Source organism: Carcharodon carcharias (genome assembly GCF_017639515.1).
Source record: "Carcharodon carcharias isolate sCarCar2 chromosome 40 unlocalized genomic scaffold, sCarCar2.pri SUPER_40_unloc_6, whole genome shotgun sequence".
Lineage (NCBI taxonomy): Eukaryota > Metazoa > Chordata > Chondrichthyes > Lamniformes > Lamnidae > Carcharodon > Carcharodon carcharias.
In genome coordinates, this window is record NW_024470860.1 from 433,890 (window position 1) to 452,826 (window position 18,937).

At 45.5% G+C, this 18,937-nt stretch overlaps 1 protein-coding gene across 1 annotated transcript in view; it reads left to right on the forward strand.

Moving 5' to 3' along the window:
* LOC121275042 (tumor protein p63-regulated gene 1-like protein) overlaps positions 1 to 15,559 on the forward strand; it is a 124,682-nt gene extending 109,123 nt beyond the window's left edge. The window contains exon 5 of the mRNA XM_041182433.1: positions 15,506 to 15,559. Coding sequence (XP_041038367.1) covers positions 15,506 to 15,559 — 54 coding nt within the window. The remainder of the gene's footprint in view (positions 1 to 15,505) is intronic.
* The last annotated feature ends 3,378 nt before the right edge of the window (positions 15,560 to 18,937 follow it).

The following is an 18,937-nucleotide window of genomic DNA, read 5'->3' on the forward strand; positions in this document are numbered from 1 at the left end:
GGGTGTATCAGAATGTTACAGTGAGGGTTTTGGGATCTATCAGAGTGTTACAGTGAGGGGTGTGGGATATATCAGAGTGTTACCGTGAGTGGTGTGGGATATATCAGAGTGTTACAGTGAGAGTTGTGCGATATATCAGAGTGTTACAGTGAGAGTTGTGGCATATATCAGAGTGTTACAGTGAGGGTTGTGGGGTGCATCAGAGAGTAACAGTGAGGGGTGTGGGATATATCAGAATGTTACAGTGAGGGGTGTGGGATATATCAGATTATTACTGTGAGTTGTGTGGGATATATCAGAGTGTTACAGTGAGGGGTTTGTGATAAACCTGAGTGTTACAGTGAGGGGTGTGGGATATATCAGAGTGTTACAGTGAGGGGTTTGTGATAAACCTGAGTGTTACAGTGAGGGGTGTGGGGTGTATCAGAGTGTTACAGTGAGGGGTGTGGGATATATCAGAATGTTACAGTGAGGGTTTTGGGATCTATCAGAGTGTTACAGTGAGGGGTATGGGATATATCAGGGTGTTACAGTGAAGGGTGTGGGATATATCAGAGTGTTACAGTGAGGGGTTTGTGATAAACCTGAGTGTTACAGTGAGGGGTGTGGGGTGTATCAGAGTGTTACAGTGAGGGGATTGGGATCTATAGGACTGTTACAGTGAGGGATGTGGAATATATCAGCGTGTTACAGTGATGGGTTGTGGGATAACTCAGAGTGTTACAGTGAGGGGTGTCGGGTATATCTGAATGTTACAGTGAGTGCTGGGAAATATCAGAGTGTTAAAGTGTGGGGTATTTCAGATCTTTACAGTGAGGTGTGTCGGATATATCAGAGTGTTACAGTGAGGGTTGTGGGAATATATCAGAGTGTTACAGTGAGTGGTGTGGGATATATCAGGGTGTTACAGTGAGGGGTGTGGGAATATATCAGAGTGTTACAGTGAGTGGTGTGGGATATATCAGGGTGTTACAGTGAAGGGTGTGGGATATATCAGAGTGTTACAGTGAGGGGTTTGTGATAAACCTGAGTGTTACAGTGAGGGGTGTGGGGTGTATCAGAGTGTCACAGTGAGGGGTGTGGGATATATCAGAGTGTTACAGTGAGGGGTGTGGGATTTATCACAGTGTTAATGTGAGGAAGTGATGTATATCAGAGTGTTACAGTGAGGGGAGTGGGACATATCAGAGAGTTACAGTGAGGGGTGTGGGGTTTATCAGACGGTCACATTGAGGGGTGTGGGTTATATCAGAGTGTTATACAGAGGCATGTGGGTTATATCAAACTGTTACAGTGATGGGTATGGGATATATCAGAGTGTTACATTGAGAGGTGTGGAGTATATCAGAGTGTTACAGTGAAGGGCGTGGGGTATATCAGAGTGTTACAGTGAGGGGTATGGGGTATATCAGAGTGTTACAGTGAGGGGTGTGGGATATATCAGAATGTTACAGTGAGGGTTTTGGGATATATCAGAGCGTTACAGTGAGCGTTTTGGGATATATCAGAGTGTTACAGTGAGGGGATTGGGATCTATCAGAGTGTTACAGTGAGAAGTGTGGGGTATATCAGAGTGTTACAGTGAGGGGATTGGGATCTATAGGACTGTTACAGTGAGGGGTGTGGAATATATCAGAGTGTTACAGTGAGTGGTGTGGGATATATCAGGGTGTTACAGTGAAGGGTGTGGGATATATCAGAGTGTTACAGTGAGGGGTTTGTGATAAACCGGAGTGTTACAGTGAGGGGTGTGGGGTGTATCAGAGTGTTACAGTGAGGGGTGTGGGATATATCAGAATGTTACAGTGAGGGTTTTGGGATATATCAGAGATTAACAGTGAGGAATTTGGGATATATCAGAGTGTTACTGTGAGGATTTTGGTAAACATCAGAGTGTTACAGTGAGGGATGTGGGACATAACAGAATGTTAAATTGATGTGTGGTATATCAGAGTGTTACAGTGAGTGGTGTGGGATATATCAGGGTGTTACAGTGAAGGGTGTGGGCTATATCAGAGTGTTACAGTGAGGGGTTTGTGATAAACCTGAGTGTTACAGTGAGGGGTGTAGGGTGTATCAGAGTTTTACAGTGAGGGGATTGGGATCTATAGGACTGTTACAGTGAGGGATGTGGAATATATCAGCGTGTTACAGTGATGGGTTGTGGGATAACTCAGAGTGTTACAGTGAGGGGTGTCGGGTATATCTGAATGTTACAGTGAGTGCTGGGAAACATCAGAGTGTTAAAGTGTGGGGTATATCAGATTTTTACAGTGAGGTGTGTCGGATATATCAGAGTGTTACAATGAGGGATGTGGGATATATCAGAGTGTTACAGTGAGGGGTGTGTGATAAACCTGAGTGTTACAGTGAGGGGTGTGGGGTGTATCAGCTTGTTACAGTGAGGCTTGTGGGTTGTATCCGAGTGTTACAGTGAGGGGTGTGGGATATATCAGAATGTTACAGTGAGTGGTTTGTGATAAACCCAAGTGTTACAGTGAGGGGTGTGGGGTGTATCAGAGTGTTACAGTGAGGGGTGTGGGATATATCAGAATGTTACAGTGAGGGTTTTGGGATATATCAGAGTGTTACAGTGAGAGTTGTGCGATATATCAGAGTGTTACAGTGAGAGTTGTGGCATATATCAGAGTGTTACAGTGAGGGTTGTGGGGTGCATCAGAGAGTAACAGTGAGGGGTGTGGGATATATCAGAATGTTACAGTGAGGGGTGTGGGATATATCAGATTATTACTGTGAGTTGTGTGGGATATATCAGAGTGTTACAGTGAGGGGTTTGTGATAAACCTGAGTGTTACAGTGAGGGGTGTGGGGTGTATCAGAGTGTTACAGTGAGGGTTTTGGGATCTATCAGAGTGTTACAGTGAGGGGTATGGGATATATCAGGGTGTTACAGTGAAGGGTGTGGGCTATATCAGAGTGTTACAGTGAGGGGTTTGTGATAAACCTGAGTGTTACAGTGAGGGGTGTGGGGTGTATCAGAGTGTTACAGTGAGGGGATTGGGATCTATAGGACTGTTACAGTGAGGGATGTGGAATATATCAGCGTGTTACAGTGATGGGTTGTGGGATAACTCAGAGTGTTACAGTGAGGGGTGTCGGGTATATCTGAATGTTACAGTGAGTGCTGGGAAATATCAGAGTGTTAAAGTGTGGGGTATTTCAGATCTTTACAGTGAGGTGTGTCGGATATATCAGAGTGTTACAGTGAGGGATGTGGGGTGTATCAGAGTGTTACAGTGAGGGGTGTGGGATATATCAGAGTGTTACAGTGAGGGGTGTGTGATAAACATGAGTGTTACAGTGAGGGGTGTGGGGTGTATCAGCTTGTTACAGTGAGGCTTGTGGGTTGTATCCGAGTGTTACAGTGAGGGGTGTGGGATATATCAGAGTGTTACAGTGAGGGGTGTGGGGTGTATCAGAATGTTACAGTGAGGGTTTTGGGATCTATCAGAGTGTTACAGTGAGGGGTGTGGGATATATCAGAGTGTTACCGTGAGTGGTGTGGGATATATCAGAGTGTTACAGTGAGAGTTGTGCGATATATCAGAGTGTTACAGTGAGAGTTGTGGCATATATCAGAGTGTTACAGTGAGGGTTGTGGGGTGCATCAGAGAGTAACAGTGAGGGGTGTGGGATATATCAGAATGTTACAGTGAGGGGTGTGGGATATATCAGAGTGTTACAGGGAGGGGTGTGGGATATATCAGAGTGTTACAGTGAGCGTTTTGGGATATATCAGAGTGTTACAGTGAGAGGTGTGGGGTATATCAGAGTGTTACAGTGAGGGGATTGGGATCTATAGGACTGTTACAGTGAGGGATGTGGAATATATCAGCGTGTTACAGTGATGGGTTGTGGGATAACTCAGAGTGTTACAGTGAGGGGTGTCGGGTATATCTGGATGTTACAGTGAGTGCTGGGAAATATCAGAGTGTTAAAGTGTGGGGTATTTCAGATTTTTACAGTGAGGTGTGTCGGATATATCAGAGTGTTACAGTGAGGGGTGTGGGATATATCAGAGTGTTACAGTGAGGGGTGTGGGATATATCAGGGTGTTACAGTGAGGGGTGTAGGGTATATCAGAGTGTTACAGTGAGGGGTGTGGGATATATCAGAGTGTTACAGTGAGGGATGTGGGGTGTATCAGAGTGTTACAGTGAGGTGTGTGGGATATATCAGAGTGTTACAGTGAGGGATGTGGGGTGTATCAGAATTTGACAGTGAGGTGTGTGGGATATATCAGAGTGTTACAGTGAGGGGTTTGTGATAAACCTGAGTGTTACAGTGAGGGGTGTGGGGTGTATCAGAGTGTTACAGTGAGGGGTGTGGTCTATATAAGAATGTTGCAGTGAGGGGTGTGGGGTATATCAGAGTGTTGCTGTGAGATGTGTGGGATAAATCAGTGTGTAACAGTGAGGAGTGTGGAATAATTTGAGTGTTACCGTGATGGGTTTGGGATATATCAGAGTGTTACAGTGAGGGGTGTGGGGTATATCAGAGTGTGACAGTGAGAGCTGTGGGGTATATCAGAGTGTCACAGTGAGCGGTGTGGAGTATATCAGAGTGTAACAGTGAGGGCTGTGGGATATATCAGAGATTTACAGTGAGGAGTTTGGGATATATCAGAGTGTTCCCGTGAGGCTTTTTGTAAACTTCAGAGTGTTACAGTGAGGGGTGTGGGACATAACAGAATGTTAAATTGATGTGTGGTATATCAGAGTGTTACAGTGAGTGGTGTGGGATATATCAGGGTGTTACAGTGAAGGGTGTGGGATATATCAGAGTGTTACTGTGAGGAGTTTGTTTATATCAGTGTGTATAGCGAGGGGTGTGGGATATATCAGAGTGTTACAGTGAGGAGTGTGGGGTATATCAGAGTGTTACAGTCAGGAGTGTGTGGTATATCAGAGCGTTACAGTGAGGTGTGTGGGTATATCAGAGAGTTACATTGAGGGGTGTGGGATATATCAGAGTGTTACAGTGAAGGGTGTGGGATATATCAGAATGTTGCCGTGAGGGGTGGTTGATATATCAGAGCGTTACAGTGAGGGGTGTGGGATTTATCACAATGTTAATGTGAGGAAGTGATGTATATCAGAGTGTTACAGTGAGGGGAGTGGGACATATCAGAGAATTACAGTGAGGGGTGTGGGACTTATTAGAGTGTTACATTGAGGGGTGTGGGATATATCAGAGTGTTACAGTGAGGGGTGTGGGATTTATCACAGTGTTAATGTGAGGAAGTGATGTATATCAGAGTGTTACAGTGAGGGGAGTGGGACATATCAGAGAGTTACAGTGAGGGGTGTGGGGTTTATCAGACGGTCACATTGAGGGGTGTGGGTTATATCAGAGTGTTATACAGAGGCATGTGGGTTATATCAGACTGTTACAGTGATGGGTATGGGATATATCAGAGTGTTACATTGAGAGGTGTGGAGTATATCAGAGTGTTACAGTGAAGGATGTGGTGTATATCAGAGAGTTACAGTGAGGGGTGTGGGATATATCAGTGTGTTACAGTGAGGGGTATGGGGTATATCAGAGTGTTACAGTGAGGGGTGTGGGATATATCAGAAAGTTACAGTGAGGGTTTTGGGACATATCAGAGCGTTACAGTGAGCGTTTTGGGATATATCAGAGTGTTACAGTGAGGGGATTGGGATCTGTCAGAGTGTTACAGTGAGAGGTGTGGGGTATATCAGAGTGTTACAGTGAGGGGATTGGGATCTATAGGACTGTTACAGTGAGGGGTGTGGAATATATCAGCGTGTTACAGTGATGGGTTGTGGGATAACTCAGAGTGTTACAGTGAGGGGTGTCGGGTATATCTGAATGTTACAGTGAGTGCTGGGAAATATCAGAGTGTTAAAGTGTGGGGTATATCAGATTTTTACAGTGAGGTGTGTCGGAGTTTTCAGAGTGTTACAGTGAGGGATGTGGGGTGTATCAGAGTGTTACAGTGAGGGGTGTGGGATTTATCAGAGTGTTACAGTGAGGGGTGTGTGATAAACCTGAGTGTTACAGTGAGGGGTGTGGGGTGTATCAGCTTGTTACAGTGAGGGTTGTGGGGTGTATCCGAGTGTTACAGTGAGGGGTGTGGGATATATCAGAATGTTACAGTGAGTGGTTTGTGATAAACCTGAGTGTTACAGTGAGGGGTGTGGGGTGTATCAGAGTGTTACAGTGAGGGGTGTGGGATATATCAGAATGTTACAGTGAGGGTTTTGGGATCTATCAGTGTTACAGTGAGGGGTGTGGGATATATCAGAGGGATACAGTGAGTGGTGTGGGATATATCAGAGTGTTACAGTGAGGGGTGTGGGTTATATCAGAATGTTACAGTGAGGGTTTTGGGATCTATCAGTGTTACAGTGAGGGGTGTGGGGTGTATCAGAGTGTTACAGTGAGGGGTGTGGGATATATCAGAATGTTACAGTGAGGGTTTTGGGATCTATCAGTGTTACAGTGAGGGGTGTGGGATATATCAGAGGGATACAGTGAGTGGTGTGGGATATATCAGAGTGTTACATTGAGGGGTGTGGGTTATATCAGAGCGTTACAGTGAAAGGTGTGGTCTATATAAGAATGTTACAGTGAGGGTTTTGGGATCTATCAGAGTGTTACAGTGAGGGGTGTGGGATATATCAGAGTGTTACAGTGAGAGTTGTGGGATTATATCAGAATGTTACAGTGAGAGTTGTGGCATATATCAGAGTGTTACAGTGAGGGTTGTGGGGTGTATCAGAGTGTTACAGTGAGGGGTGTGGGATATCTCAGAGTGTACAGTGAGGGGTGTGGGATATATCAGAGTGTTACAGTGAGGTGTGTGGGTTATATAAAAGTGTTACAGTGAGGGTTGTGGGATATAAGAGAGTGTTGCAGTGAGTGGTGTGGGGAATATCAGAGTGTTACAGAGAGGGGTGTGGGATATATCAGAGTGTTACAGTGAGCAGTGTGGGATATATCAGAGGGTTACAGTGAGGGGTGTGGGGTATATCAGAGTGTCACAGTGAGGGGTGTGGGATATATCTGAGTGTTACAGTGAGGTGTGTGGGATATCTCAGTGTGTTACAGTGAGTGGTGTGGGATATATCAGAGTGTTACAGTGAGGGGTGTGAGGTATTTAAGAGTGTAACAGTGAGGCGTGTGGGATATATCAGAGTCTTACAGTGAGGGGTTTGGGATATATCAGAGTGTTACAGTGAGGATTGTGGTAAACATCAGAGTGTTCAAGTGAGGGGCGTGTGGAATTTCAGAGTGTAACAGTGAGGGGTGTGGGGTATATCAGAGTGTTACAGTGAGGGGTGTGAGGTATATCAGAGTGTAACATTGAGGGGTGTGGGATATATCAGAGTATTACAGTGAGGGGTGTGGGATATATCAGAGTGTTACAGTGAAGGGTGTGGGATATATCAGAGTGTAACAGTGAGGAGTGTGGGATATATCAGATTATTACTGTGAGGTGTGTGGGATATATGAGAGTGTTACAATGAGGGTTGTGGGTTATATCAGAGAGTAACAGTGAAGGGTGTGGGATATATCAGAATGTTACAGTGAGTAGTGTGGGATATATCAGAATGTTACAGTGAGGGGTGTGGGATATATCAGATTATTACTGTGATTTGTGTGGGATATATCAGAGTGTCACAGTGAGAGGTATGGGTATATCAGAGTGTTACAGTGAGGGGTGTGGGTTATATCAGAGCGTTACAGTGAGGGGTGTGGTCTATATAAGAATGTTGCAGTGAGGGGTGTGGGGTATATCAGAATGTTGCTGTGAGAGGTGTGGGATAAATCAGTGTGTAACAGTGAGGGGTGTGGGATAATGTGAGTGTTACCGTGATGGGTTTGGGATATATCAGAGTGTTACAGTGAGGGGTGTGGATTACATCACAGTGTAACAGTGAGGGCTGTGGGATATATCAGGGTGTTACAGTGAAGGGTGTGGGATATATCAGAGTGTGAATTTGAGGAGTGTGGGATATATCAGAATGTTACTGTGAGGAATTTGTTTATATCCGTGTGTATAGCGAGGGGTGTGGGATATATCAGAGTGTTACAGTGAGGGGTGTGGGATATATCAGAGTGTGAATGTGAGGAGTGTGTGGTATATCAGAGCGTTACAGTGAGGGGTGTGGGACATATTAGAGTGTTACATTGAGGGGTGTGGGATATATCAGAGTGTTACAGTGAAGGGTGTGGGATATATCAGAATGTTGCCGTGAGGGGTGTGGGATATATCAGAGCGTTACAGTGAGGTGTTTTGGACATATCAGAGTGTTACAGTGAAGGGTGTGTCATATATCAGAGAGTTACAGTGAGGGGTGTGGGATATATCACAGTGTTACAGTGAGGGGTGTGTGATAAACCTGAGTGTTACAGTGAGGGGTGTGGGGTGTATCAGCTTGTTACAGTGAGGGTTGTGGGGTGTATCCGAGTGTTACAGTGATGGGTGTGGGATATATCAGAATGTTACAGTGAGGGGTTTGTGATAAACCTGAGTGTTACAGTGAGGGGTGTGGGGTGTATCAGCTTGTTACAGTGAGGGTTGTGGGGTGTATCAGCTTGTTACAGTGAGGGTTGTGGGGTGTATCCGAGTGTTACAGTGAGGGGTGTGGGATATATCAGAGTGTTACAGTGAGGGGTGTGGGGTGTATCAGAGTGTTACAGTGAGGGGTTTGTGATAAACCTGAGTGTTACAGTGAGGGGTGTGGGGTGTATCAGCTTGTTACAGTGAGGGTTGTGGGGTGTATCAGCTTGTTACAGTGAGGGTTGTGGGGTGTATCCGAGTGTTACGGTGAGGGGTGTGGGATATATCAGAGTATTACAGTGAGGGGTGTGGGATATATCAGAGTGTTACAGTGAAGGGTGTGGGATATATCAGAGTGTAACAGTGAGGAGTGTGGGATATATCAGATTATTACTGTGAGGTGTGTGGGATATATGAGAGTGTTACAATGAGGGTTGTGGGGTATATCAGAGAGTAACAGTGAAGGGTGTGGGATATATCAGAATGTTACAGTGAGTAGTGTGGGATATATCAGAATGTTACAGTGAGGGGTGTGGGATATATCAGATTATTACTGTGATTTGTGTGGGATATATCAGAGTGTCACAGTGAGAGGTATGGGTATATCAGAGTGTTACAGTGAGGGGTGTGGGTTATATCAGAGCGTTACAGTGAGGGGTGTGGTCTATATAAGAATGTTCCAGTGAGGGGTGTAGGGTATATCAGGGTGTTGCTGTGAGAGGTGTGGGATAAATCAGTGTGTAACAGTGAGGGGTGTGGGATAATGTGAGTGTTACCGTGATGGGTTTGGGATATATCAGAGTGTTACAGTGAGGGGTGTGGATTACATCACAGTGTAACAGTGAGGGCTGTGGGATATATCAGGGTGTTACAGTGAAGGGTGTGGGATATATCAGAGTGTGAATTTGAGGAGTGTGGGATATATCAGAATGTTACTGTGAGGAATTTGTTTATATCCGTGTGTATAGCGAGGGGTGTGGGATATATCAGAGTGTTACAGTGAGGGGTGTGGGATATATCAGAGTGTGAATGTGAGGAGTGTGTGGTATATCAGAGCGTTACAGTGAGGGGTGTGAGACATATTAGAGTGTTACATTGAGGGGTGTGGGATATATCAGAGTGTTACAGTGAAGGGTGTGGGATATATCAGAATGTTGCCGTGAGGGGTGTGGGATATATCAGAGCGTTACAGTGAGGTGTTTTGGACATATCAGAGTGTTACAGTGAAGGGCGTGTCATATATCAGAGAGTTACAGTGAGGGGTGTGGGATATATCACAGTGTTACAGTGAGGGGTGTGTGATAAACCTGAGTGTTACAGTGAGGGGTGTGGGGTGTATCAGCTTGTTACAGCGAGGGTTGTGGGGTGTATCCGAGTGTTACAGTGATGGGTGTGGGATATATCAGAATGTTACAGTGAGGGGTTTGTGATAAACCTGAGTGTTACAGTGAGGGGTGTGGGGTGTATCAGCTTGTTACAGTGAGGGTTGTGGGGTGTATCAGCTTGTTACAGTGAGGGTTGTGGGGTGTATCCGAGTGTTACAGTGAGGGGTGTGGGATATATCAGAGTGTTACAGTGAGGGGTGTGGGGTGTATCAGAGTGTTACAGTGAGGGGTTTGTGATAAACCTGAGTGTTACAGTGAGGGGTGTGGGGTGTATCAGCTTGTTACAGTGAGGGTTGTGGGGTGTATCAGCTTGTTACAGTGAGGGTTGTGGGGTGTATCCGAGTGTTACGGTGAGGGGTGTGGGATATATCAGAGTGTTACAGTGAGGGGTGTGGGGTGTATCAGAGTGTTACAGTGTGGTGTGTGGTAAACATCAGAGTGTTACAGTGAGTTGTGTGGTATATCAGAGGGCCACAGTGAAGGGTGTGGGTTATATCAGATTGTCAAGTTAGTGGTGTGGGATAGATCAGAGTGTCTAAGTGATGTTGTGGGGTATATCAGAGTGTTACAGTCAGGAGTGTGGTAAGCATCAGAGTGTTACAGTGAGGGTTGTGGGATATATCAGAGTGTTACAGTGAGGGGTGTGGGTTATATCAGAGTGTTACAGTGACGGGTATAGGATATATAAGTGTGTTACAGTGTGGGGTCTGGGGTTTATCAGAGTGTTACAGTGAGGGGTGCGCGATATATCAGATTGAAATAGTGAGGCGACTGGGATCTATCAGAGTGTTAGAGTGAGGGGTGTGGGATATATCACAGTGTTAATGTCAGGAGTGTGGTGTATATCAGAGTGTTATAGTGAGTGGTGTGAGTTATATCAGAGTGTTACAGAGAGGGGTGTGGGTTATATCAGAGTGTTACACTGTGTGGTGTGGGGTATATAAGATTGTTACAGTGATGGGTGTGGGATATATCAGACTGTTACAATGTGGGGTGTGGGGTATAGAAGATTGTTACAGTGAGGGGCGTGGGGTATATCAGACTGTTAGAGTGAGGGGTGTGGGATACATCAGAGTGTCACAGTGAGGGGTATGGGATATATCGGAGTGTCACAGTGATGGATGTGGGATATATCCGAGTGTTACAGAGAGGGGTGAGGGATTTATGAGAGTGTTACAGTGAGGGGTGTGGGATATATGAGAGTGTTACAGTGAGGGGTGTAGGGTATATCAGAGTGTTACAGTGAGGGGTGTGGGATATATCAGTGTGTTACAGTGAGGGGTGTGGGATATATCAGTGTGTTACAATGAGAGGTGTGGGATATATCAAATTTTTACAGTGAGGGGTGTGGGTTATATAAGAGGGTCAAAGTGAGAGGTGTGTGGTATATCAGAGTGTCACAGTTAGGGGTGTGGGATAGATCGTAGTGTCTCAGTGAGGGGCGTGGGATATATCACAGTGTTACAGTGAGGATTGTAGGATATATCAGAGTTACAGTGAGGGGGTGGGATATACGAGATTGTTATAGTGAGTGGTGTGGGATATATCAGAGTGTAACAGTGAGGGGTGTGGGATATATCAGTGTATTACTGTGAGGTGTGTGGGATATATCAGAGTGTTACAATGAGGGTTGTGGGGTATATCAGAGAGTAACAGTGAGGGGTGTGGGATATATCAGAATGTTATAGTGAGTGCTGTGGGATATATCAGAATGTCACAGTGAGGGATGTGGGTATATCAGAGAGTTACAGTGAGGGGTGTGAGATATATGAGAGTATTACAGTGAGGGGTATGGGTTATATCAGAGCGTTACAGTGAGGGAAGTGGTCTATATAAGAATGTTGCAGTGAGGGGTGTGGGATTAATCTGAATGTTACAGTGTGGGGTGTGGGATTAATCTGAATGTTACAGTGTGGGGTGTGGGATATATCAGAGTGTTACAGTGAGAGTTGTGGGGTATATCACGTTGTTACAGTGAGGAGTGTGGGATATAGCAGAGTGTTACAGTGCGGGGTGAGGGATATATGAGAGGGTCAAAGTGAGGGGTGTGGGATATATGAGAGTTTTACAGTGAGGGGTGTGGGGTATATCAGAGTGTTACAATGAGAGGTGTGGGATATATCAGATTGTTACAGTGAGGGGTGTGGGATATATCAGAGTGTAACAGTGAGGTGTATGGGGTATATAAGAGGGTCAAAGTGAGAGGTGTGTGGTATATCAGAGTGTTACAGTGAGTGGTGTGGGATATTTCAGATTGTTACAGTGAGGGGTGTGGGATTAATCTGAATGTTACAGTGTGGGATGTGGGATATATTAGAATGTTACAGTGAGGGGTGTGGGATATATCAGAGTTTGACAGTGAGGGGTGTGGGGTGTATCAGAGGCTCACATTGAGGGGTGTGTGTCATATCAGAGTGTTACACTGAGGGGTGTGGAGTATATAAGAGTGTTACAGTGAAGGGTGTGGGATATATAAAAGTGTTACAGTGAGAGGTGTGGGATATAAAAGAGTGTTGCAGTGAGTGGTGTGGGGTATATCAGAGTGTTACAGAGAGGGGTGTGGGATATATCAGAGTGTTACAGAGAGGGGTGTGGGATATATCAGAGGTATACAGTGAGGGGTGTGGGATATATCAGAGTGTTACAGTGTGGTGTGTGGTAAACATCAGAGTGTTACAGTGAGTTGTGCGGTATATCAGAGGGTCACAGTGAAGGGTGTGAGTTATATCAGATTGTCAAGTTAGTGGTGTGGGATAGATCAGAGTGTCTAAGTGATGTTGTGGGGTATATCAGAGTGTTACAGTGAGGAGTGTGGTAAGCATCAGAGGGTGACAGTGAGGTGTGGGGTACATCAGAGTGTTACAGTAAGGTGTGTGGGATATATCAGAGTGTTAATGTCAGGATTGTGGTGTATGTCAGAGTTTTATAGTGAGGGGTGTGGGATATATCAGAGGGTTAATGTGAGGGGTGTGGGGTCTATCAGAGTGTTACAGTGAGTGTTGTGGGATATATCAGAGTGTTACAGTGACGGGTATAGGATATATAAGTGTGTTACAGTGAGGGGTCTGGGGTTTATCAGAGTGTTACAGTGAGGGGTGCGCGATATATCAGATTGAAATAGTGAGGCGACTGGGATCTATCAGAGTGTTAGAGTGAGGGGTGTGGGATATATCACAGTGTTAATGTCAGGAGTGTGGTGTATATCAGAGTGTTATAGTGAGTGGTGTGAGTTATATCAGAGTGTTACAGAGAGGGGTGTGGGTTATATCAGAGTGTTACACTGTGTGGTGTGGGGTATATAAGATTGTTACAGTGATGGGTGTGGGATATATCAGACTGTTACAATGTGGGGTGTGGGGTATAGAAGATTGTTACAGTGAGGGGCGTGGGGTATATCAGACTGTTAGAGTGAGGGGTGTGGGATACATCAGAGTGTCACAGTGAGGGGTGTGGGCTATATCAGAGCGTTACAGTGAGGGGTATGGGATATATCGGAGTGTCACAGTGATGGATGTGGGATATATCCGAGTGTTACAGAGAGGGGTGAGGGATTTATGAGAGTGTTACAGTGAGGGGTGTGGGATATATGAGAGTGTTACAGTGAGGGGTGTAGGGTATATCAGAGTGTTACAGTGAGGGGTGTGGGATATATCAGTGTGTTACAGTGAGAGGTGTGGGATATATCAAATTGTTACAGTGAGGGGCGTGGGTTATATAAGAGGGTCAAAGTGAGAGGTGTGTGGTATATCAGAGTGTCACAGTTAGGGGTGTGGGATAGATCGTAGTGTCTCAGTGAGGGGCGTGGGATATATCACAGTGTTACAGTGAGGATTGTAGGATATATCAGAGAGTTACAGTGAGGGGGTGGGATATACGAGATTGTAACAGTGAGGGGTGTGGGATATATGACAGTGTTACAGTGAGGGGTGAGTGTTATATTAGATTGTTATAGTGAGTGGTGTGGGATATATCAGAGTGTAACAGTGAGGGTTGTGGGATATATCAGTGTATTACTGTGAGGTGTGTGGGATATATCAGAGTGTTAAAATGAGGGTTGTGGGGTATATCAGAGAGTAACAGTGAGGGGTGTGGGATATATCAGAATGTTATAGTGAGTGCTGTGGGATATATCAGAGTGTTACAGTGAGGGATGTGGGTATATCAGAGAGTTACAGTGAGGGATGTGAGATATATGAGAGTATTACAGTGAGGGGTATGGGTTATATCAGAGCGTTACAGTGAGGGAAGTGGTCTATATAAGAATGTTGCAGTGAGGGGTGTGGGATTAATCTGAATGTTACAGTGTGGGGTGTGGGATTAATCTGAATGTTACAGTGTGGGGTGTGGGATATATCAGAGTGTTACAGTGAGAGTTGTGGGGTATATCATGTTGTTACAGTGAGGAGTGTGGGATATAGCAGAGTGTTACAGTGAGGGGTGTGGGAAATATCAGATTGTTACAGTGAGGGGTGTGGGGTATATCAGAGTGTTACAGTGCGGGGTGAGGGATATATGAGAGGGTCAAAGTGAGGGGTGTGGGATATATGAGAGTTTTACAGTGAGGGGTGTGGGGTATATCAGAGTGTTACAATGAGAGGTGTGGGATATATCAGATTGTTACAGTGAGGGGTGTGGGATATATCAGAGTGTAACAGTGAGGTGTATGGGGTATATAAGAGGGTCAAAGTGAGAGGTGTGTGGTATATCAGAGTGTTACAGTGAGTGGTGTGGGATATTTCAGATTGTTACAATGAGGGGTGTGGGATTAATCTGAATGTTACAGTGTGGGATGTGGGATATATTAGAATGTTACAGTGAGGGGTGTGGGATATATCAGAGTGTGACAGTGAGGGGTGTGGGGTGTATCAGAGGCTCACATTGAGGGGTGTGTGTCATATCAGAGTGTTACACTGAGGGGTGTGGAGTATATAAGAGTGTTACAGTGAAGGGTGTGGGATATATCAGAGTGTTACAGTGAGGGGTGTGGGATATATCAAAGCGTTACAGTGAGGGGTGTGGGACATATCAGAGAGTTACATTGAGGGGTGAGGGATATATCAGAGTGTTACAGTGAGAGGTGTGGGATATATCAGAGTGTTACAATGAGGGGTGTGGGGTATATTAGATTGTTATAGAGAGGGGTGTGGGACATATAAGAGTGTTACTGTGAGGGGGTTGTGTTATATGAGAGTGTTAGAGTGAGGGGTGTGGGATATATGAGAGTGTTCCAGTGTGAATTGTGGGATATATCAGAGTGTTACAGTGAGGAGTGTGGTAAACATGAGAGTGTTACAGTGAGGAGTGTGGGACATATCAGAGTGTTACAGTCAGGAGTGTGGTAAACATGAGAGTGTTACAGTGAGGGGTCTGGGATATATCAGAGTTTTACAGTGAGGGGTGTGGAATATATCAGAGTGTTACAGTGAGGGGTGTGGGATATATCAGAGTGTTACAGTGAGGGGTGTGGGGTATATCAGAGTGTTACAACGAGGAGTGTGGGATATATCAGAGTGTTACAGTTTCGGGTCCAGTCTAGAAACAACGAACAAAGAAATGTCCAGAACAGGAACTGACCCTTCCGTCGCCCAAGCCTGCGCTGATCCTATTGCCCGTGAACTAAAACATTTTGCACTTCTGGGGTCTGTATCCCTCTATTCCCATCCTATTCATGTATTTGTCAAGCTGCCTCTTATACACCACTATCGTACCTGCTTTCGCCACCTCCTCTGGCAGCGAATTCCAGACACTCACTACCCGCTGCGTAAAAAACCTGCCCCGCACATCTCCTCTATAGTTTTCTCCTCTCACCTTAAATCTATGTCCCCTAGTAATTGACTCTCCCACCCTGGGAAAAAGCTTCTGACTATCTACTCTGTCCATGCCACTCATAATTTTGTGAACTTCTATCAAGGCGCCCCTCAATCTCCGTCGCTCTAGTGAGAACAATCCGAGTTTCCCCCAACCTCTCCTCATAGCTAATAACCTCCAGATCAGGCTGCATCCTGGTAAACCTCCTCTGCACCCTCTCCAACGCCTCCATATCCTTCTGGTAATGTGGTGACCAGAATTGCACGCAATATTCCAAATGTGGCCTAACCAAGGCTCTATACAGCTGCAGCATGATTTCCCAGCTTTTATACTCAATAGCCCTGCCGATGAAGGCAAGCATGCCAATGCCTTCCTGACTACCTTATCCACCTGCGTTGCCACTTTCAGTGACCTGTGGACCTGTGTACACCCAGATCCCTCTGCCCGTCAATGCACTTAAGGGTTCTGCCATTTACTGTATAATTCCTGCCAGTATTAGACCTTCCAAAATGCATTACCTCGCATTTGTCCGGATTAAACTCCACCTGCCATTTCTCCGCCCAGGTCTCCAACCGATCTATATCCCGCTGTATCCTTTGACAATCCACTTCACTATCTGCAACTCCTCCAGCCTTAGTGTCGTCTGCAAAGTTACTAATTAGCCCAGTTACATTTTCCTCCAAATCATTTATGTATACTACAAGCAGCAAAGGTCCCGCACTGATCCCTGCGGAACTCTATTCGTCACAGCTCTCCATTCAGAAAAGCACCCTGTCTAACATTGTCTCTATCAGGGACATACTGTCTAACATTGTCTCTATCAGGGACACACTGTCTAACACTGTCTCTATCAGGGACACACTGTCTCTATCAGAGACACACTGTCTAACACTGTCTCTATCAAGGACACACTGTCTCTAACACGGACACACCATCTAACACTGTATCTATCAGGGACACACTGTCTCTATCAGGGACACGCTGTCTCTAACAGGGACACGCTGTCTCTAACAGGGACACGCTGTCTCTAACAGGGACACACTATCTAACACTGTATCTAACCGGGACACACTATCTAACACTGTATCTATCAGGAACACACTGTCTCTATCAGGGACACACTGTCTAACATTGTCTCTATCAGGGACACACAGTCTCTATCAGGGACACACAGTCTCTATCAGGGACACACTATCTAACACTGTATCTATCAGGGACACACTGTCTCTATCAGGGACACACTGTCTAACACTGTCTCTATCAGGGACACACTGTCTCTATCAGGGACACACTGTCTCTACCAGGGACACACTATCTAACACTGTATCTATCAGGGACACACTGTCTCTATCAGGGACACACTGTCTAACATTGTCTCTATCAGGGACACACAGTCTCTATCAGGGACACACAGTCTCTATCAGGGACACACAGTCTCTATCAGGGACACACTATCTAACACTGTATCTATCAGGCACACACTAACACTGTATCTATCAGGGACACACTGTCTCTATCAGGGACACACTGTCTATCACTGTCTCTATCAGGGACACACTGTCTCTATCAGGGACACACTGTCTAACACTGTCTCTATCAGGGACACACTGTCTAACACTGTCTCTATCAGGGACACACTGTCTCTATCAGGGACACACTGTCTAACACTGTCTCTATCAGAGACACACTGTCTAACACTGTCTCTATCAGGGACACACTGTCTCTATCAGGGACACACTGTCTCTATCAGGGACACACTGTCTCTATCAGGGACACACAGTCTCTATCAGGGACACACTGTCTCTATCAGGGACACACTATCTAACACTGTCTCTATCAGGGACACACAGTCTCTATCAGGGACACACAGTCTCTATCATGGACACACTGTCTAACACTGTCTCTATCAGGGACACACTGTCTAAATCTGTCTGTATCAGGGACACACTGCCTAACACTGTCTCTATCAGGGACACACTGTATAACACTGTCTCTATCAGTGACACACTAACACTGTCTCTATCAGGGACACATTAACACTGTCTCTATCAGGGACACATTAACACTGTCTCTATCAGGGACGTACTGTCTAACACAGTCTCTATCAGGGACATACTGTCTCTATCAGGGACACACTGTCTAACACTCTCTATCAGGGACACACTGTTTAACACTGTCTCTAACAGGGACACACTGTCTAACACTGTATCTATCAGGGACACACTGTCGCTATCAGGGACACACTGTCTAACACTGTCTCTATCAGGGACACACTGTCTGTATCAGGGACACACTGTCTGTATCAGGGACACACTGCCTAACACTGTCTCTATCAGGGACACACTGTCTCTATCAGGGACACACTGTCTAACACTGTCTCTATCAGGGACACACTGTCTAACACAGTCTCTATCAGAGACACACTGTCTAACACTGTCTCTATTAGGGACACACTGTCTAACACTGTCTCTATCAGGGACACACTGTCTAACACTGTCTCTATCAGGGACACACTGTCTAACACTGTCTCTATCAGGGACACACTGTCTAACACTGTCTCTATCAGGGACACACTGTCTAACACTGTCTCTATCAGGGACACACTGTCTCTATCAGGGACACACTGTCTAACACTGTCTCTATCAGAGACACACTGTCTAACACTGTCTCTATCAGAGACACACTGTCTCTATCAGGGACACACTGTCTAACACTGTCTCTATCAGGGACACACTGTCTATCAGGGACACACTGTCTCTATCAGGGACACATTAACACTGTCTCTATCAGGGACACACAGTCTCTATCAGGGACACACAGTCTCTATCAGGGACACACAGTCTCTATCAGGGACACAGTAACACTGTCTCTATCAGGGACATACTGTCTAACACTGTCTCTATCAGAGACACACAGTCTCTATCATGGACACACTGTCTAACACTGTCTCTATCAGAGACACACTGTCTAACACTGTCTCTATTAGGGACACATTGTCTAACACTGTCTCTTTCAGGGACACACTGTCTCTCTCTCCCTGTGTGTGTGTCTCTCTGCCTGACTTTTTCCATATATCTCTCTCATTCTGTCTCATTCTCTCTGTTTGTCTTCCTCTCTCTCTCCAACTCTTTCTGTATCTCTCTCTCCGACTCTTTCTGTATCTCTCTCTCCGACTCTTTCTGTATCTCTG